Raw genomic sequence first — 21,738 nt, 5'->3', positions numbered from 1 at the left:
TGGAGCCTGGAGCCTGGAGCCTGGAGCCTGGAGCCTGGAGCCTGGAGCCTGCTTCGGATTTTGTGTCTCTCTCTACCCCTCCCCCACTCACACTCTGTCTCTGTCTCTCAAAAATGAATAAATGTTTAAAAAAATAAAAAATACTAAAACACTAACTTGAAAAGATATATGCACCATGTTTACTGCAGCATTATTTACAATAGCCAAAGTATGGAAGCAACCCAAGTATCCATCAATAGAAGAATGGATAAAGAAGATGTGGTATATATGTACACTAGAATATTAGTCATAAAGAATGAAATCTTGACATTTGCAACAACACGGATGGATCTAGAGGGTGCAATGTTAAAATGAAATAAGTCAGAGAATGACAAATAGTGTATGATTTCACTCATATGTGGAATTTAAGAAACAAAACAAAGTATAAAAGAGAAAAAAAAAGAGAGTCTTAGAGAACAAACTGATGGTTACCAGAGGGTAGGTAGGCACTGAGATGGGTGAAACAGGTGAAGATTAGTAAGAGTACACTTATGGTGAAAAGCACTGAGTAACTGGGTCAATCAGGTATTGTATACCTGAAACTAATATAACACTAAGTTAATTATACTGGAAATTTAAAAAAAGAAAATGATGCACCCAATAAGGAGATGATCTCCAACAGTTGGGACCTAGAGAAAATATAAACCTTAGATGGGAAGTGCCTAAGAATTCTCCCTCCTAATCTTCCTGTTACTTAAATGTGATCTGAAGTGGTTTCCAACTATTAGGCACCTTCCCTCCAAGGTAGGACATGACAACCAGGAAAGGTTCTTCCTGACACTGAAGGAAAAAACCACTAAATATAGAAAAACGGACTCTTCCTCAGCACTGCTTTCAAGGAGAGATCTTGATCAAAAGGGGGAAATGTGAGGGGCACCTGGGTGACTCAGTCAGTTAGCATCCGACTTCAGCTCAGGTCATGATCTTGCAGTTTGTGAATTCGGGCCCTGTGCTGACAACTCAGAGCCTGGAGCCTGCTTTGGCTTCTGTGTCTCCCTCTCTATCTGTCCCTCTCCTACTCACACTCTTTCTCTCTCCAAAATAAATAATCGTTAAAAAAAATTGAAAGAAAAAAAAAAAAAGGAGGGGAATGTGAAAATTAATAAAAGGAAACCTCACTAAAGTAGACTGGAGATCCTAGAAGGGGAGCCATACCATTCCATGTCAGTTACAGGAAAAACTGTCAATTACAGATCCCTAATAGAAGACTCAACAGGAAAGAATCATCAATTACAGGCCCCAAAGGGAAAGATAAACAAGGCCATCTACAAGAAATTGACTACCTCTGAAACTCAGCCAATGAGTAACCATCATCACTCTGAACTCCTGCTTTTGTACAACACTTTCATTCAAAACAATCCCTTCCAACCTCCTCTTCCTTCTCCATAAAATAATATTCCTTTGTAGGATTTGTCTATGGTTTTGCCACAGCTTGCTTGTCCTTAATTAAAAGTGTCTAATTCCCAAATAAACCCATTTTTGCTGATAAAATAACTTATTTTATTTATTTATTAAAGTTTATTTATTTTGAGAGAGAGAGACAGCATTAGTAGGGGAGGAGTAGAGAGAGAGGCAGAAAGAGAGAATCCAAGCAGGCTCCACATCATCAGTGCACAGCCCAATATGGGGCTCAAACTCACGAAACTGTGAGATCATGACCTGAGCTGAAACCAAGAGTAGGACACTTAACCAATGGAGCCACCCAGATGCCCCTATTTTTATTCTATTAAAAAAAAATGTTTATTTATTTTGAGAAAGACGAGTGTGTGTGCACACGTTGAGGAGGAGCAGAGAGAGGGAGAGGGAATCACGAGCAGGCTCCATGCTGTCAGCAGCAGAGCCCTATGTAGGGCTCAATCTCACAAACCACACCAAGTGAACCTCATGAACTGTGAGATCAAGACCTGAGCCAAAGTTTAGAGTTGAATGCTTAACGACTGAGCCACCCAAGCGCCCCAATTATTTTATTGTTAGGTTAATAGCAAAATGGATGAAGGGGGTAAGAAAGTACAAATTTCCAGTTACAATGTAGCAGGACTCTTGCACAGATTCCTGACACCGAGGCCTTTCTTTCCACTAAACAACTTTATTCGTGCAGGCACTGCTTAGTTGGGTTCCTACAAGAAAAACTGAGTCCCGAATGCCACGCGGCACAGTTTTTTATACATTTTCTATTTCTTTGTCTCCCATATATGGTAACACACAAACATGCAGTCTGATTAAGTGGTCTCATGTTACAAGGTCATGATGGATGTTGTCACATAGGTGTATAGCCAGGTTGCCTTCAGGTTTTTTGCGTTTTTTCTCTCCTTAGGGAGGGGACCCTACCACAAAATAAGTCATGGTGATATAATGTACAGCATGGTGACTGTAGTTAATAATACTGTACTGCATATTTGAAAATAGGTAGGAAAGCAGATCTTGAAAGTTCTCATCACAAGGAAAAAAACTTTTCTATGTATGGTGACATATTTGAACCAGACTTACTAAGGTGATCATTTTATAATGCATACAAATACCGAATCATTACAGTGTATCCCTGAAATACAGCGTTATATCAATTACTCCTCAATAAAAATACAAATACAAGTAAATAAATAAATAAATCATCCATTAAAAATGCTTAATGGATGCATTAAACCACACTGACTTAAATCCTCTCAACCCTCTCTAATTCATCAGGAAAATTTGCCAGAAAAATTTAGCTAAATTCCCAATTAAATGCACCCTCCAACATATTTCCCCAGGGCAAATAAGCTAAAGATTCCAGACCATGGATAAGGTAATAAAAAGGAGGAAGGCTTAAATGTGACAAACTCTTCCTATTTCATTTTATTAGTTTACTAAAATTGTTAGTATAAAAATGCTTGTATGGGGATGCCTGGGTGGCTCAGTTGGTTAAACTCTCAACTCTTGATTTCCACTCAGGTCATCATCTCACAGCGAGTTTAAGCCTCTCATCAGCCTCAGCGCCGACTGTACAGAGCCTGCTTGAGAGTCTCTCTCTGCCCCCCACCCCCCCAAAAATTATGCTTTCTCTCTCAAAATAAATAAAATAAACTTAAAGAAAAAGATGCTAGTATGACTGGTAGCAGTTACAGTAAAATTTCTTAATCCCCAACTATTTGAGAACACTAATACATTTGTCTTAAAATCTTTACTGGTTTTACATATCATCCATAGTATTATAAGACAAATCACTTTCTCAATTTCTTACATCAAATAGATGTAAAGTTTATACCTCATTGTCATATTTTAACTGCTTCAAACACCTACATATTAATGTATTCAGTATACTTACCAAAGTTTATGTAAATCTTCATTACTTTTATTCCTTAATTGCTGACAGGTCCATGAAGCTCCTATTAAAATTATGAAATTCACAGACACACACAGAAAAATTTATGAAATTCACAACATGAAATAATTTTCTAGCTATGTGCCTTGTGGCAGATTATTCAACTTCTCTAAACCTGTTTCCTTATCTGTAAAATATAATAGTTTTATCATATCATAGTATAGTACACAATTAGGACTAAACTGGCATTCAATTAGGTAACACATAAAATATTAGTAATGTCACTGGCAATAGCATTAAAAAAATGTTAGTACTAAAAAAGAATGTGTTTCCACAGTTTAATACCAAAATATTTCATATCATTATAAACATGTAATTATCTCTAAAAAATGATATCTAAACCAAATCTCTGGCCTCACTTCAGTTAACAATTTCAATTTACTCCTCTTCTAAGCCTTTTGTCAACCTGCCAATCAACAATTAACTGTACTATTACATTGTCCTTTTAATTTTCTCTCACATTCCCAAAAGAAATAAAAAAAGGAAACACCTAAATGATCCCCAAGGTGGATAAATAATCCCAAAGTAATGGAGGATTTAATAAATATATTTAATATCAGTCAACCCAAATATCTTACCAGATTTCACTTTTTCTTCCCCCCAATTCTTTGGGTCATCAAAAAATTCTTCCAGTCCTTTTCTTGACAATGTGGTATGAAGTAATCTACACTGGTGAAAAGATGTGACATTTGGTATATTCTTAGGCAAAAGACTAAGAGAAAACCTGCAACTGAACATATATAAACAAGTGATCAGAGTTTTGCAACATTTGGATTTTACAAGCAATAATTGGAATCATTTCCTCATCTACAATGTTAAAAAAAAAATTAGGGTTTTTGCACAAAGAACAAACTTATAAAATGCTTTAGAAATAATTTTCAATATTGCATTATAGATGCTGCTACCCTTTAATTTCAGAGATTAATATATTCACATAATTTTGGAGATAGTATCTTGATAAAATTATACTTAAGGTAACACTTTTAGGCTTTTCATTCCTGGCTAGTGGTTACATAAGCAGATAAAAACATTCTGAAGATTAATTTTGCAACATGTATCACAAGCCTCAATGCTTCCCCCTTCAACCCAAAATTCATCTAGAAATTTCAACTAAAATATGATGAGAATAAAAATATCTATTAAAGCATTATATGTGATATCCAAAAGTTGGTAATAATGTAAATATGCAACCAGGAAATGGTTAAAAAATTACTGTGCATTTGTATAATAATTTATTATGCAGTAATTTAAAAATCACGTTTTTAAAGAATATTTAATAAGCTGGTGAATGTAAAACTCAATAGCAAAGTGTATCACAAGTGTTGTATTCCTACCAAAAAAATTTAACTTGAATCTAACCATGAGGACACAATCAGACAAATCTAAATGGAAGGATAATCTGAAAAGGCTGATCTGCTCAAAAATGTTCTGGATTAAAGATGACTAAGAAGACATGACAACCAACGACAGTAATGAATGATCGTTGGTTGGACCCTGGATAAAAAATTAAGAAAAAATTTGGACTGTGTGCTACGTAAAAGCACGGCGACAGTAGTATATTAAATACTCCAGAATGATCATTGTAGTATTGTAGTTATAAAGACAGTGTTCTCGTTCTTAGGAGACATATACTGAAGTGTCACAATGCCTCAAATAGCTCAGAAAAAAATACACATAAAGCATGGATATAAAGAGACATAAAAATGTGACAAAATGCTAAGGTTTGCTTAATATAGATGAAGAGTGGTTATCCTTTGTAGTACTCTTACAATTTTTCTGTTGGTTTGAAATTTTTAAATATAAAAAATTGGGGAAACAGGGTAGAGCACCAAAATGCATACATGTAAATATGATTCTGGCTTTATTTTAAAATTACACGTATGTGGGGGCACCTGGGTGGTTCAGTCAGTTAAGTGTCTGACTCTTGATTTCAGCTCAGGTCATGATCTCATGGTTTGTGAGTTCAATCCCTGAGTCAAGCTCTGCTCTGACAGCTCAGAGCCTGCTTGGGATTCTCCCTCTTCTCTGTCTCCCACTGCTCCTTCCACCCGCACACCTGCTCTGTCTCTCTCTCTCTCAAAAATAAACTTAGAAGAATTACATGTATATGTATATATCAAAAGGAATGTAAGGAAATCTTTGAGTGGCAAAAATTATAGTTGATTATTATTTTCTTCAAAACACTTGCCTTATTTTCCACTTGCCTTATTGTCTGCAAATGAAGCAATATTCATTTTGATAATAAAAATCTAAAATTTATTTTATTTACAATTTTTTTTAACGTTTAGTTCTGAGACAGAGCATGAGCAGGTGAGGAGTAGAAACAGAGAGAGACACAGAATCTGAAGCAGGCTCCAGGCTCTGAGCTGCCAGCACAGAGCCCAACTCGGGGCTTGAACTCACTGACTGTGAGATCATGACCTGAGCTGAAGTCAGATGCTTAACTCACTGAGCCACCTAGGTGCCCCTCTAAAATTTATTTTTAAGAAAAAATGACAGTGAATTACAGACAATTGATCCAAGTTTGTCACCTTTATCAAGTTACAACCTGTGAACCTCTGCAAAATGAAAAAAATATTGCTTATCTCTAAAGTAAGTGCAAGTAATGTATAGCACATAATAGATGCTCAACAATTGTCTGTGCTGGACTCAAGGACACATACATGACTTCCTTTAAAAAAAAATCCGACATACCCAATGATTTATAAAATCCAACTCATTAGAGACAAAATCCAATAAAAGGGAGGAAACCATATACCATAAACTCGTCAGTCTGTCCAGAAGACAGGCTGTCTTTCCAGAAATAATAAACACCATATGTAGGATGTTCCTTTCTCACACCAGCAGAGCTACTTTCCGTTCTTTTGATTACTTTCACTTATTCACTCCACATTTACTGAAAAATCTGATAGATTCTGGAAATACAAAAGCGCCTTGGTTTTTATCCATCCAAACTTGACATAATCTTCAGTTCCATAACCAAATCCTCTTCAGTGCAGTTTTTCCCAACTCACCCATCCAAAGAGGATACTTCTGTACCTCTAGGTTTAAGTCAACAAATACAAATACTTCTGTTATCTACAGACCCCATGGACTGTCTGGTCCGCACTAGGTGACAAGAAAAAGTTTGAGAAAAGACCGGAAATGTCGGAGGTGGACGACTTCTCTAAGGGCATTCCCTTCTCACGCAGGTGAGTTCGGGTTCGGTTATGCGCGCGGCCTCTCAGCTGTTTTCCAGCATCTCGGCAACCAAACAAGATCCAAAGTCGGAGAGGAGAACAAACCTACTCCTCACATCACTTACCCTGTGCTAGGTGGGGCCTGAAGACTTATTAGCGACTTAGAAGCTTTCAGCCCGGTTAAGACTTTTCTGCAAACACTGCCCAAACTGGCCGCAGCCATGTCTCCACAGAAAGTAAGGATACCGCGGTTTCTCCACAATGATGTCACTTCCTGTGTCTCAGGCCGACCGGATGGAGAAAACAGAAATAGGCTTTGCCCTCACTCAAGATGGCCACTTTCCGCCTTCGCTCTCGTTGGTAAATTGGCTCTTTCGGCTCCTGTTACTCGCCCCAGCTTTTCAATTGCCCGTAGTAGCCATGGCGGCCATGAGTTTATTGCAGCGGGCCTCGGTCACTGCAGTGGCCGCTCTCTCCGGCCGCCGGCTTGGTGCTCGACTTGGATTCGGGGGCTTCCTCACCCGTGGCCTTCCGAAGACTGTCGGTGGGTGCTAGCTTTGGGAAAAGCGCGCTCAGGGGATGTGGGATGAGAGATGAAGAGCTCCTCCGGAGTGACCTTGGTGGGATCTGGAAGGAGCTGGGAGAAATTGCGGGCTTGGGGCTTGAGAGGAGAGATGGAGCGTGGGCTTTGTGAGGAGGTCGAGGGTTTTCCTGAGGTAATCAGATCGATCGTGTTTAAATCATTAATTAGCATTTGTCAAACACTTTACCACTCAACCATCCCAGTTGGTGCTAATATGCGGATGAAGTTGAGGTTAAAAAGGCACAGACCAGAGATCTAGGTGTCTCAGGCACCGGATTCTCTCTGTACATTCCACCCTAGGTTCTAGTCCCACAAGGTTGTAAGTCATGTTGCCCAGGAGCTCACTGATGTTAGTAGGCAGGTGGAGAGGCTCAGGGTTAACTCCTTCAGTAGACACAGTGCCTACACCATACTTTTAGGGGTCCCTGCAAATGTTTTCTCTTTCTTTTAAAACCAGGAGGAAGAAAAAAAAAAACAAAAAAACAAACCTGTAATGTTAATGAATGTGTGGTAAGGAATCCAGCCTGGATTGTATTCGTTTTATATCAACGGAGTCATAAAATAGTAATTTTTAATATCTTCTTACAGTGGAAGGGGCCCATGAAGGAAAAATCCCTAGGTCCAGGAAAGTCATAATGCAGTCATGCCAGGGTTATTTGAAGCTTCTTGGAGACTGTATTGACTTCTAGGAGAGTGAATAATTATAATAGCAAAGTCTCAGATGCATTGTATTCAATCTAATTCTTTCAAAGACTCTGCGAATTAAGTACAATGTTACTATCCCCATTTTACTAATGTAGGGACTGTGACTCCGTTATTACAAAAATAATGCACTAGAGCACCAAATGTAATATTTATTGAACACCTATGTGCCATGTACCATCCTAAGATCTTAAAAATATTAATTCATTTAATCCTCTTGATAAAAAATATACTGTAAGCTGTCTGCCCTGTGCAACACAAGAAGGTAGAGAGGAAGTGTACTCGAAAGCCAAAAAGATCTCCAACCTCAAAATATCTTTCTCTACCCCTTTTTTCTTCTCCCAATTTAATTTGAATTATGTCACTTCACATAGAGACTTGTCACAAAAATGATGGAAACAACTAGTGGAATTCAAGGATTTCCAGCAGGAATTTGAACCTGTTTTAAAAAAAAACAACTACATGTGCTAACATTTCTTGATAAAATCCCTTTGTAAGCCATTTCTGATTACAAATATCCTCCTCTTCGAATACTCCCTGGAGATAGTATTTATTCATGTCTTGCTGGAGATAAACTCAGGTGAAAACCTCACTCCCAGATCCCTTTTGTACGTTATTCCTCCTTTCTTGGATTTCTGGAAGGATCAATACCAATAATCTATACCCTTTCCACTGGGACCAGGGAAGGATCTGATAGCTATATTAGAGTCTGTGTTTCAGCCTGATACCTGCTTTCAAAGGTATTTTGCAGGTGGTTTCATCTGTCACTGTGGAATGAAAGGTTTTAATCTGTTATGTTATTGCTTATGTCTTCCCCTATGAGACTGTAAGACCCAGGAGCAGAAAACCTTGTTTTGTTTTCTCTGGAGCTAGACTGCCTACATTCAAATCCTGCTCCAGAGTTAGTAGCTATGTGACCTTGGGTCATCATATCTTGGAAGCTAAATGGAAAGTACTTAATTGCTTGGAACCTGTGTTTCTTTATCTTTAAAAAAAGATGTTTATTACAAGTGTGCTTATATTCTTTTGACAGGGAAATAAATCTAATCTCTTTACTATTAACAAGTATTTATAATCCTGAAATATATTTCTGCATAAGTTAGAATCTTTCTAGAATGTCATTTTGAAAGGTGCTTGTCTCTTACCATAAGAACTGTTAGAAAAAAAAAAAAAAGAGGATGATAATTTTAACCTGCCTCATAAGGTAGTTGTGAAGAGTGAGTGGGAAAATCGACAGCACCTAGATTTAGAAGCATTGGTTTACTAACAGGCCCTGTGGCCACCCCTTTCTTATACATGTAGTACTGACATGTTATCTTCATTCACCGTCCTTGAAAACTTTTCTCAGGAAATAAGCAGATACAAGTGTTCTATTTAAATTATTTATTAAGTGTCTAATATCAAGGAATTACAGAAATGAGTTTAAGTTCTTCCCTCAGCTGCAGTAGCTTTAATATGAAGACTGATGTGTGCACATTATGGTTTAAAAAAACTGAGAAGAAATATTTAAATGATTACATAAACAAAGTGATATGGAGTTAATTCAGATGTAGAAGATGGGGCATTTTAAGTGGATTCTGGATAGTTTTAACAGCTGCAATTGGCAGAAAAATAGAGGATGTATTTTCTGATATATCTGAATATGGGGGGTCTTGAGATAGGTAGATGTTGAAAGAAAAGGCTTAAGAAAAGGGAACTTGGGACCAAGTTGGGGGAGTGGAGGACTGAATACAAAACCAAAGTATCTTAACTGTTTTGTAGGCTGCAGAGAGTGTTTTAGCAGGAGACCAAATCAGTAGTGTGTTTTGGGAAAATGCTTCTGAATTTGGATGGCTTATAAGGGGGTGTTGGTTACTTAAGCCAGTGAGGTAAAGAGGGCAGGAAAGAAAAGTTGAATCTTAGAATCAAGAGGCCTTGACAATTGATGAATGAGGGGTAGGTACAAGGAAGATGAATGAGTTTTTTAGCCTGGGTAATTGAGTTGGCGGAGTCATTAACTGGGAATAGTCTGAGAATGAAGGAAAGAAAATGGCTAGTTTTTTATTGTTGTCTTAGAGACACAAAACCTACATTATCTTATTTGATCTTCACAAATATCACAGTTGTCAAAAACCATGTAAGCAGTATTCACCCTAATATTTTTAAATTGTAAGCAGGTGGCCTGACTACATCAACAACAAATCATGAAGGCTCAGAATGTTTGAGAAGAGTTTAGTGCTATGAAATATACTTTAGAACAGTTAACAATAATAATAACAGTAATAAAATAATAATAGTTATTTAGCACATTTAATGACATGAATAACTTGTTTAACAGTAAAGGTAATTATATGGAAAGCAAGCAAGCAGTTCACTTTACTAACTGCATTAATATTGCTAGAATACAGCCAGACCAAGCATTCTTCCATAGTTTTTTTATGTTACATTTTTTTATATCTGTTAATGGTGTTATGCATAATCAGTTGTCCCTAAAACCAGGTAGAGTTTAATCCATGTCTTTCTCTCTGGGTAGTGTGTGTGTGTTTGCCTGCCTGCCTGCCTGCCTGCCCAGTTGAAAGGGAAAGTTGGGAGTACACTGTCTCTTCTGAGTAGATTTACTTTCAGAGAGTGAGGAAGGATCCCAACTGACATTTAATTTACTTAAGAAATGTAAATTCCAGCATATTTATGGAGCATCCATCATGTGGCAGACACTAAAAGGTACTGGGGATACAGTACTGAATAATGCGGTCCTTGACCTCATGGACTTCAACAAAATAATCAGGCTTAGTGTGTATTGTTCTAAAAGAACTAACCAAATAATATCACGGAGGGTAAGTAGGAGGCCAGCTTTGGATAGGGTAGTCAGAGAAGACCTCTTCGAGGAGGTTACATTTGAACTTGGTCCTGAAGGATGGAGGTGCGGCAGTAACTGTTCAAAGAGCCTGGGGAAAAGCTTTTCGGCAAAGAGTGCAAAAACTTGAAGTCTAGAAACAGTTCTTGGAGTTGGAAGGAAATCATTGAGACTGATAAGTTGGAAAGGTATGCCTTTTTGTTCTAAGACAGGCCATGTGTTCTGATTCTTTGAGGAAAAGGACCTTAGATATCCTCTAGGCCAACCCCTAGAATATCCTTTTTACATCCCACTGTTGACACTTGAATAACTCCAAAAAGGGGACTGGAGAGGCAGTCCAATTTTATTTTGAACCACTAAAATGGTTAGAAACTTCTTCCTCGTATTAAGCTGAAAATTACTCCTGGTTCCTCCTTTCAGGTCAGCACAGAATAGTGTGACCCTTTGTTATGGGATAGCCCTTCACCTATTTAAAGGCACTTCTCTGCTTTCTACCCAGACTTCTTTTTTGTAGGCCAATCAATCAGTTGCATTTCTTTAAGCTTCAGTATATCAGTTTCCAGGTTGTTTGCCATACTGGTTGCTTAAGTTGGGGTGTGCTCCAGGTTGTTCCTCTAAAACAATATACTCTGGGATGGACACACTCCTGCAGGTGTAATTAGGAGATGGAGGTGGGTGTTCCTCCTGTTTTGACCCTACACTTCTCGTACATAAGATTAGGATTGAATTGTCTTTGACTTTCTTGGTTACCATATCACACCAATGACTCTGCTTAAGTCTGTGAGCAACTTTTGGGAGGTCCAATCAGGACTTTCCACTTCTTGTATTTAATCCTTTTAGATTTACCCTTTTATAAATGTGTGAGAGGACTTTTGGGGATCCTATTTCATCATCAGTGTAGTAGCCATCCTTGTATCAGTAGCTTTGTGTCATCAGGAATGCCATTTTCACCTCATCCAGGCCATTTGTAGAAATCTCAACTTCTCAGAGCTTTGGATGGAGCCTTTTGGCAGGTTGTTGGATTAAGTAATCAGCACCTTTTGGGTATAATCAATCAGTTACCCATTATAAATTCATCTAATTTGCTTCTTCTCTCACCTTTTAATGCCCCTTCCTCATACCCCCCATCTCCACCATCCTGTCTATATAGGAACCTTACTTCTGGGCCTGGTTTTTTCTGACATTGCATCCTGTTTCTTTCCTTTGTTGGAAAGAATAGCCTAGCACGGGGCCTACACATAGTAGAATAGAATTAATGAGTGGTTTGTACTATTAACCAGCTCTTTTTTTTGCATCTAGGCCACAAAGAATTCCAATGTACCTTTCAAATGATTTTCTGAAATATATAATCACTTTACCACATTCTCTTGTTATTTTAGAAACTTTAGTAGTGTGAATTGTACACAGTAAATGCATGCCAGCTTCAAATTCTCTTGTGAATTAACTTCCTAAATTCATTGCAAGCTACTATAGGTGATACCAAAATTAAGAATATAGTTCCTACCTTCAAGACATTTATATTTCAGTGGAAGCGGTGAAAGCAAGTATGCATATCACTAGAATATACAACAGTTCAGAAGTAGGAGACATCTCATGTGATTGGGAATAATGTTGGTTTTTGGAGGTTAAAATGTCATCTGGGCCTAATAATATCAGGAGAGGGAAAGGCATTCCAGACATTTAAGCTTGAACAAAGGATACAAATCTTTATGACCTCTATTATAACTAAAATTACTTTAATGGGGAATTAGTTTTGTATTCTGCAGTGACTCCCATGGGAAATTTTTTTGAATACACTTTCATACAGCAGAAACCATAATCTCAGTTTCCCAGTAACAGTGAGATCCTTTCCTGCTTTCAGCACAAGGGCTTAGAGTGCCTGCAGTGATCCTTCCAGGCATCCAAGAAAGGGAAATCATGTAGAAATAAGCTTAGGGGTGAAATTTTGCCTCAGTTTATCTCCAGTGAGGCTTGACTGCATACTGTCCAAGGGAGAATTTGAAAAGGAGAATATTCACAACCAGAAATGGCTTACAAGGGTGCCTGGGTGACTCAGTCAGTTCAGTGTCCGACTCTTGATTTCAGCTCAGGTCATGATCCCAGGGTTGTGGGTTTGAGCTGCATTGGGCTCTGCACTGAGCATGGAGCCTGCTTAGGATTCTCTCTCTCTTTTTCTCCCTCTCTCTCTTTCTCTCTTTTCCTCTGCTCATGCTCTCTCTGTCTCTCTCTCTCTCTCTCTCTCTAAAATAAAATTGAAGAAAAAAAAAGAAATGGCTTACAGACCGATTTTATCAAGATATGTTAGAGTATTTACTTTTAACAAGTTCAAGTTCCTGCTGGAGATATGTGGAATAAATATCTTTCCATCTATTTTGCTGCAAATCCCTGATGCATATTTCCTCATCATATGAAGTGACACAATTTAAGTTTATTTATTTTATAGCATTAGCAGATATTTACTGCAGAGATAAACAAAGATAATTAGCCCACCAAGAGTATCTAACCTCCCTGCCTGCTCTGGAAACAAATTTAGACAATTATTTAGATATCTCTTTAAAGTTGAATAAAAATGAAGAGAGCTAGAGTTTACAATAGTACATTAGTGTTTGTTGAAAGATACCCTATCTGCCCTGCCTTTAGTACTCAAATAAGTATGTATTTTTTGTCTTAATTCATATTAAACATTTATGAACATACATTTTCTTATAACCTGATTTTATGTCAGAATAGAACAGTATACGTTTATGAGCCTTGTATATGTAACAGGGTAATTTAATATTGCCAGCTCCTGTGCGACACAGTGGAGATCATGGGAAAAGACTGTTTATCATCAAACCTTCTGGATTCTATGACAGGCGTTTTTTGAGTTTAATGGTGAGTCAAAAATTTTGCTAAACTAAACTCTTTATATACAAATAGGAATTTTTTTTTTTGGCCTATTTAGAAAATAAGCATCTTTCATTTCGTAAAAGGTGTTATTTTGTAAATTCACATTTCTTTTTTAAAAGATAATTGAGATTTTGTACTGTAATGTCTGATTTGTTACTGAATTTCTTTTTAAACTAGTGAGCTTTTCGTTCTTTATAAAAAAGGATTCATATGTATTAGAGGTAAAAAATGAGCCATTCCTTTATTCTCAAGATTGTGGGGTTTTGAAATGTAATCTGTGTTCACTGTGCATGCATGCGTGCATGCACACACCCACACACATACACTAAAGTCTATAAGTTATTAAACTTTGAAAATGGATTCATTTGGGGATAATTATTTATATTATTAAAATATTCTTTAAAATACCAAGGAACTCATTGAAAGACTTCCTTAAAGTAACTACATTATTTTGGACTACAATTTTTTATTTCTATATTGTTCAGGAACATTGATTTCAGAGGATGAAGTGGGGTGCCAGCTATATATTTGTATCTCAAGGCTCTTTAAGGAAAAGTAGAGGCCTGGCAGATAGAAGATTGTCTGGACGCTGCCCTCTAGACCTCTTGCTCGCCCATTGTGCTCAGTGCCCCTCCTCACTCTCCTGGTTGAGCTCCCACTTTTCTTGTCATGACCAACTCAAACTCTACAGTGGGTAACAACACCCAGATGTTTTTGCACTTCCCATCTTAATACAAAAATTTCTCAACTTTTATTACATCGCCTTAACCAAAAATGGGAAAATCACTTAAACATATATTGTATTACCCTTTTACAATTAATCCTTACTTTTTCTTTCATTTTTGCTTCCAAATATAGGCATCTAAAAGTTAGAGCAAAAGAAAATCTCAGAAATAAATACTTTGGTACCACATCTCCAATATGGCAAATTTATTTTACAGGCAATGGAAGGAAATCAAAAATTGAAGACAGTTTAAGAGTGGGGAAAGAAAGTTAGGTAATGGTTATGTTATGTGAAAACTATTTTTTAATCTCAACAGAAATTCTACATTTTGTTGACTGGGATTCCAGTAGCAATTGGCATAACTCTGGTGAATATATTCATTGGTAAGTACCTCTCCAACCAAACTGGTAAATTTTTAAAACCCATGTATATTAATAACAGAAGGAAATTACGAATGTTATAAGAAAAAATTATTTAAATAATAAACATGAGATTTTATTTTACAGTAACCAGATCTCAATCTGCAACAGGGTACAATGTTGTTTTTTTAAAGATTTTTTTTCCCTTCAAGAACCTTGAAGGTCACCAACTCTGTAGAGGCCACAAATGGCTTCAGAAAGCCTTGTTTTCCTCCTTGTTATTTCTCCAAAACCAGTTTGACAATTCTGAATAAAAAAAAAAAATAGAGATAGAGGTGGAAGAGAGGCTAAAGGATGGAAGAATTTTTTTATGCACCTTGGAACATGTAAAATTATAATCTAAAAAAGAATGAAACTGTGAATGACAGTGCAAATTAGATTTTCATGGGAAACACTGCCCAAACTACTTCTAACATCTTGACTCCTAAAATATTTTGTCTAGTAGTGGTAGGGAAAACCAGAGGGAATAATGTGTCTTTTATTATATTTTGTTACATTGTATAAAAACAATGTGAAACTCTCCTATCATGCCTTAGACAATAGACAATGCCTTACAAGTAGAAGACATCTAAAAAATATCTAATGAATGAAATAATTTTAAACCACATTAAAGTGAATCTAAAATACAGGTGACCCTTGAACGACGTGGTGGTATCAACCCCTTGCTCAGTCAGAGATCCACATATAAGTTTTTGACTCCCCCAAAACTTAACTACTGATTGCCTATTGTTGACCAGAAACCTTACTGATAACATAAACAGTTGGTTAACACATACTTTGTGTATTTTTTATATTATACAAAGTATTCTTTGTATAAAGTGATAAAGAATTCTTGTGATAAAGTTAGCTAGAGAAAAGACAGTGTTATTAAGAAAATGATAAGGAAGGGCGCTTGGGTGGCTCAGTTGGTTAAGCGTCCAACTCTTGATTTCAGCTTGGGTTATCATCTCATGGTTCATGAGTTCAAGCTTCATATCGGGCTCTGCTGAGTTGCAGAGCCTGCTTGGGATTCTCTGTGTCCCTCTCTCTCTGCCCCTCCCCTGCTCCCACACTCTCTTCTCAAATAAATAAACTTTAAAAAAAAAAAAGAAAATACAGTACTGTACTGTAAAAAAATCCACGTGTAAGTGACCCCATGCCATTCAAACCCATGTTGTTTAAGGGTCAACTGTATTTGATATCTTCATTAGTACAGAGCTTTCTTTAAAACCACAAGAGGTTGGTTTCTTAAATAGTGGAAAATTAATATTACAAACTGCTGATACTAATTGGACATCACTATTTTCTCTTATTAGGTGAGGCTGAATTAGCAGAAATTCCAGAAGGCTATATCCCAGAACACTGGGAATACTTCAAGGTTGGTATAGGCCATTGAAAGTTACTTTCCATTACGTGTCTTGTCAGTGTACTGATTAATGTCTTAATTTAGCAATTATGATATATTCAATTTTTGGTATGAGGGAGATGACACATTTTGTGCTCACTTTTTACAAGCAACTTCTTTTGGTCATTTGTTTTATTGCTTTACGCTGTATGGTTTTTTAAAGAATGACTCTGCAGTGCGTTCTCATCCTAGCATATTAACCATCAGAACATATCCTAAGTTCAATGCCATAGGAAAGATTTTACCAATACTAATGCTTAGCTATTCTTTATCAAGCACCTACTATGTAGCAGGGGCTGTGGTAGTGTTTTGTAAATATTACCGTGTTCCATGTGAAATGTGCTATTATTATCCCCAATTCAGAGGTGAGGAAACTGAGGCATAAAAGAGGAGAAGTGACCTGTCCAAAAGGTAGGGCCAGTATTTGGACCTACGCAGGCTTGTTCTGAGAGCCTGCACTGTCATTTTAGCACACTGTCCCTGCTACTAAAACAGCAGCGTCGGGCTGCTACGAAAGCAGCATCAGGTTCTGCACTGACGGTGTGGGTCCTGCTTGGGAATCTCTAAAGTTAATTCTGCTACGTGTCTTTATAAGTGTTGTGGTGAGATGGCCTTGAGTAGAGTATATTCTGTCATGTTTTATTATCTGACAACTATATTTCAGAAAAATATATCATTAATATAGCATTATTATATCTTAAGGCAAGCCATACAAATAGTTTATCTGTGCTGAGAGAAGGAGCTTCAGTTTTTCATCACCAAGCCCTGGGTTTAGCTCCTAAATTAGCCACTTAAGATCCTCAGTATAGTATAATGGCAAAACGCACAGATTTTGGAGTCAGACAGACCCAGTTTGCATCCAGATCCTGGCACTTAGTAACTGTATAACTTTGCAAAATTTGCTCATCTATAAAATGGGGACAAAAATAATATCCACCTAATGGATTAAAGTAATTTGAAAAATATATAAAGTAGTTAGCATTTAATTAGTATTATTGATTTACCTGAGATGGGCATTTTTTTAATATTAAATATAATTTATTATCAGATTGGTTTCCATACAACACCCAGTGTTCATCTCAACAGGTGTCCTGCTCAATGCCCAAGAGATGGCCATTTTGAAGAATAGTAAACTGAAAAAGCAAAGTAGTGTTCAGAAAATAATAACAAATTTTCTCTTGTAGCATCCTATCTCAAGATGGATTGCCCGAACTTTCTTTGATAGTCCTGAAAAGAATTATGAAAAAACAATGGCTATCCTTCGAATTGAAGCTGAAAAGGCTGATTTACGGTAAAAAAGGGGAGAGGGGCAGGAAAGAAATCTCCTTCCTTACTATTGTAAGCCATAAGAAAAAAATTAAACTGTTTCAACACTTTAGGATGCTCCATGTAAAACAATGAAGATGGGGATGGATCTGGCCTGTTTAGAGTGGAGTTTATGAGCTGGAAACTGAGACTATTGGTTGATAATATCTGTCAGAGTAAAAAGAATTCTTTTTAAAATATCTCACTCTTTTGGGGCGCCTGGGTGGCTCAGTCGGTTGAGCGTCCGACTTTGGCTCAGGTTTCATGATCTCACGGTTCATGGGTTTGAGCCCCACATTGGGCTCTGTGCTGACAGCTCAGAGCCTGGAGCCTGCTTCGGATTCTGTGTCTCCCTCTCTCTCTGCACCCAGCCCCACCCCCGCCCCCTGCCCCGGGCTCACTCTCTCTCACTCTCTCTCTCAAAAAAAGACATTAAAAAAAATTTTTTTTTTAATTCTCACTCTTTTAAATGCAGGGAAGCCCTCTCCTCCATCTATGCCCCACCTCCCTCAATTTCCTTTCCTCCTCTACCTAGTCTCATCCTTAAAAGTGACTATTTAATTATTTCTTGTGTATGTCCCTAGAAGAAAATTTATGCCTTAAAAATATATTTTGTATATCATTTGAAAATATATTAACACAAATAGAATCTTCTTATAGACACCGCTCTGTACCTTGCCTTCATTTCACTTAAATAGATCTTGGTGATCTTTCTATAATAGTACGCACCCTGTTCATTTTAATGTCTGCATTATATATTTTACTGGATGGGTGTACCTTAATTTTTTTAACCAGTCCCTTGTTGTTGGTACTTCGGTTCTTTATAAGTTTTTTGATAATATACATAGTGCTGTAGTCAATATCCTTCTACATAGACTGCTGCATATTTATTTAGTATATCTGGAATATAAATTTCCTAGCAGTGGCACTGATAAACCAAATGTTATATGTTTAGATTTTAGATAGATGTTGCCAAACACTTTCCCAAAACATTGTTTATCAGTTGTTTTTTCTGTCACCAATACATGATAATTTCTGCTTTCCATACCATTCCCTGTAAATGGAATTTATCAAGCCTAAACATTTTGCTGATAAGATAGTTGAAACATGTTATTTCATTATTTCAATTTTGTATTTTTTTGTAAGGTTGAGTATTTTTTCACAAATAAATCTACTAGCTGTATTTGCTTTCCCGTAAATTCCCTTTTTTTCTACTAATGTATACATTTAACTAAAATATCTTTTTGTTTTTGTTGCAAGTATGTTTTACTGACTTGTCATTTGTGTTTTGATAGTGTAAAATTTTTTGCAGCCTAAGTGTTTTTATGTTTCAGGTTAACAAAAGTGTAGTAGTGGTAATGTGTTTCTGAACACTTACCATGCATCAGTGTTTTAATTACTTTATATATATTTACTCATTTAATTATTGTCAAGTTTGTCAGTCCTTTTCCTTAGCTTTTGGGATTTTGTGTCATGCATAGGTTTTTGATAGTAATTAAATAGGGAAATATTTAAGTCCAAAATTATTATTTTTTTTAATGTTCACTCATGTTTCCTTTTGCTACTTTTAAATGTGATCCTGTCTGAGATTTATTTTAGTGTTTGTAGTGAGGTTTACATACAGTCATATGCATCCATTAAGTTCAGTGGGTTTTGATCAAGGAAAATAGCTGTGTAACCATCATAGCCAAGGTCATTTCAATCACCTACTGAGCCTCTTTCTTGTGCCTTCAGTCATTCCCCATCCCCTACTCTTGGCCCCAGTCTACCACTGATCTGCTTTCTGTTATTCTCTTTTAAACTTAATAGTTTATAAAAATTGCTATGATAGTAAAAAATATATATATAGATATTTAAATGATTAAAAGAACTAGATATGTAATCATACATGTATATAGTTACCATATGGAATTGTTATGTATTTAAGAGCATGGAACCAGCAGTATGGCTCACACTTAGTAACATTGGACTTTTTTGAACTTCAGACATACACCTTTGAGTTCCAATTAAAAGATAGATCCTAGAATTCCTTAGACATATAGAGATTTTAAATAATTTCCAAACAAAGTAAAAACCAAAACAAAAGCGTGACTTCTACCCCCAAAGGAAAGATGCTGTTGTGAGGATGGAACAGGAGTACCTATGTTTTTAAAAAAGTATATGTTTAGGTGGGCGCGTGGGTGGCTTAGTTGGTTAAGTGTCGGATTCTTGATTTTGGCTCAGGTCATGATCTCACGGTTCATGGGTTTGAGCCCCACGTTGGGCTCTGCACTGACAGCATCGGGCCTGCTTGGGATTCTCTCTTCCCCTCCTCTGCTCATGCTGTGTCTCTCAAAAATAAGTAAACATTAAAAAAAATTTTTTTAAGTATATGTATAGGTATTTGGAAAACTGAAGCATAAAAGAAAGATACAAAATAGAAAGGGACTGTCTCCCATAATTGTTTCTGCCTAAAGATAACTATTATTTTTTTGCCCTCCACATTTTTTAATACTTTCTGCATGTGTATGAATACATATTAGTTTCTGTTTTTTAGTGAAATGGGAAGATGCTACACATACTCATTTTATACTTTGCATTTTTAATCTAACCCTATATGTATCATCTCTATTTACTATATACAGATTTTCTTCATTCTTTTTAACAGGTGCCTAGTAGTCTATTGTAAGGGTAAAACCAGTCCTTCTTATGAATATTTTAATATTTGCATTTTGGATAATTACATTCTAAAGAGTAGGAAAAAAAGGATAATATGATATATAATCCTTAAAAAAAAAAGAATACACTCTCTTACATACACAATACAAAGGTAGGTAGTCTCTCATAGGTAGGGTTAGTGAGTTGGTTAAGGTTAATAAAGTGCATTATTTAACTGTGATAAATTTCCAGTCAGATGAAAAACTTAATATGTAGTCTATAAAAATGGAAAGGAAAGATTTCGTGGAAAGGGCCTATTTCAAAAATAGGTGGTCTCAAGAGGGTTTTCTAGAAGGCAAGAAGATAGGAGATGCATTACCACTATTCAAGTGAAAGTGATCTGTCCAGATAAAGAGCTGGGACAAGAGGAAAGAATAGATTACCAATTCAAGTGATGTTTTAGTGATTAAAAACAGTATCTGTGGGCTAACTACATAAGCAAGATAATGAAAGTCAAAAATAAGCCCCAAATTTTGCTTATAGGTGCATATCAGATAAATGTATACACATGGATCTGTGGAGGTATATTAATACTTTACATACATACATACATAAATTTATTTATTTATTTAGAGAGAAAGAGAGTATGTGTGAGCATGGGAGGAGCAGAGGGAGAGAGAATTTGAAGAAGAATTTGAAGAATAATCAGTTCAGAGCCTGATACGAGACTCGCTCCCCTGACCCTGGGATCATGACCTGAGCTGAAATCAAGAGTCAGATGCCCAAACGACTGAGTCACCCTGGTGTCCCTTACATAAAGTACTTTAGATAATACTTTACACAAAATCAAAAGACTCTCTTTATGGAGATAATTCATTAATTTTGCAGTTGGAAATGATGGAATCACAGTATTGCTGTTCTGTTTGTTACAGATTAAAGGAGCTAGAAGTCCGAAAGTTAATGCGTGCAAGAGGCGATGGTCCCTGGTATCAGTATCCAACCATTGACAAGGCGCTGATTGATCATTCTCCAAAAGCAACTCCTGACAACTAATCCTTTGTTTCTCTAAATACAAAATATATTCTCTTTAGGGGAAAATTAATTACTATATTCTGTATTTTTTGTTCACGTGATGAATAAAAGATCTTCCATTGCTTTTTTTCTCAGCATTGGTTCAGATTAAAATTTTGTGTGGGATTTTAATTTTTTTCAGTTTTATTGAGGCATAATTGACAAAATTGCAAGACATTTGAAGTGTACATTATGATGATTTGGTATACACTGTGAAAGGCAGATTAAGACTTGATTTGTGGGTTTTGCTTTCTCTAAGGTTTATCATATAATAAAAAAAAACTTGGACAAATAGAAATTTACGAACTACTAATGGTGTAACTTTAAAAGTCTAATGTTTTAATTGTCTGATAATTAGAAATTAGAGAAGTCTAATTATGTTAAATATCAGGAAATCTAGTAGTTTACATACATATCTTGTAGATATCTAGATTATTCAGAGGCAATTCAGAATTTTAAAGTATGTATATTGAACTAACGATATAACATAATGACACCTTTTTTTTTTCAATATATGAAGTTTATTGTCAAATTGGTTTCCATACAACACCCAGTGCTCATCCTAAAAGGTGCCCTCCTCAATACCCATCACCCGCCCTCCCCTCCCTCCCACCC

General features: G+C 36.5%; 2 protein-coding genes across 4 annotated transcripts in view; one reads left to right on the top strand and one right to left on the bottom strand.

The window, feature by feature from the left end:
- The window catches only part of MRPL47 (mitochondrial ribosomal protein L47), a 34,777-nt gene extending 27,931 nt beyond the window's left edge, over nt 1–6,846 (bottom strand). Inside the window, exons 1-3 of one of the 2 annotated variants that reach the window (XM_049629571.1) lie at nt 6,702–6,846; nt 3,976–4,127; nt 3,341–3,401 (exon numbers count right to left, since the gene is read on the bottom strand). In XM_049629571.1, coding sequence (XP_049485528.1) covers nt 3,341–3,401; nt 3,976–4,127; nt 6,702–6,799 — 311 coding nt within the window. In that variant the 5' untranslated portion in view covers nt 6,800–6,846. The remainder of the gene's footprint in view (nt 1–3,340; nt 3,402–3,975; nt 4,128–6,701) is intronic. The other variant, XM_049629572.1, reaches the window with a different exon arrangement.
- Nucleotides 6,847–6,913: 67 nt separating this feature from the next.
- On the top strand, nt 6,914–21,219 carry NDUFB5 (NADH:ubiquinone oxidoreductase subunit B5). Of its 2 annotated transcripts, XM_049629573.1 has the most exons (6): nt 6,966–7,120; nt 13,480–13,568; nt 14,624–14,690; nt 16,022–16,083; nt 17,295–17,401; nt 20,985–21,219. In XM_049629573.1, exons 1-6 carry the CDS (start codon nt 6,997–6,999, stop codon nt 21,103–21,105), a joined length of 570 nt encoding a protein of 189 aa, XP_049485530.1. In that variant the 5' UTR covers nt 6,966–6,996; the 3' UTR covers nt 21,106–21,219. The 2 variants fall into 2 exon arrangements, with proteins under 2 accessions (XP_049485531.1, XP_049485530.1); XM_049629574.1 differs by lacking the exon at nt 17,295–17,401 and having other exon boundaries at nt 6,914–7,120.
- Nucleotides 21,220–21,738: the final 519 nt, after the last annotated feature.

This window comes from Panthera uncia, chromosome C2 (assembly GCF_023721935.1).
Source record: "Panthera uncia isolate 11264 chromosome C2, Puncia_PCG_1.0, whole genome shotgun sequence".
In the NCBI taxonomy this organism is placed as follows: Eukaryota; Metazoa; Chordata; class Mammalia; order Carnivora; family Felidae; genus Panthera; species Panthera uncia.
Note: the sequence above shows the minus strand (reverse complement) of the source record. Positions and strands in the feature narration are given on the sequence as shown.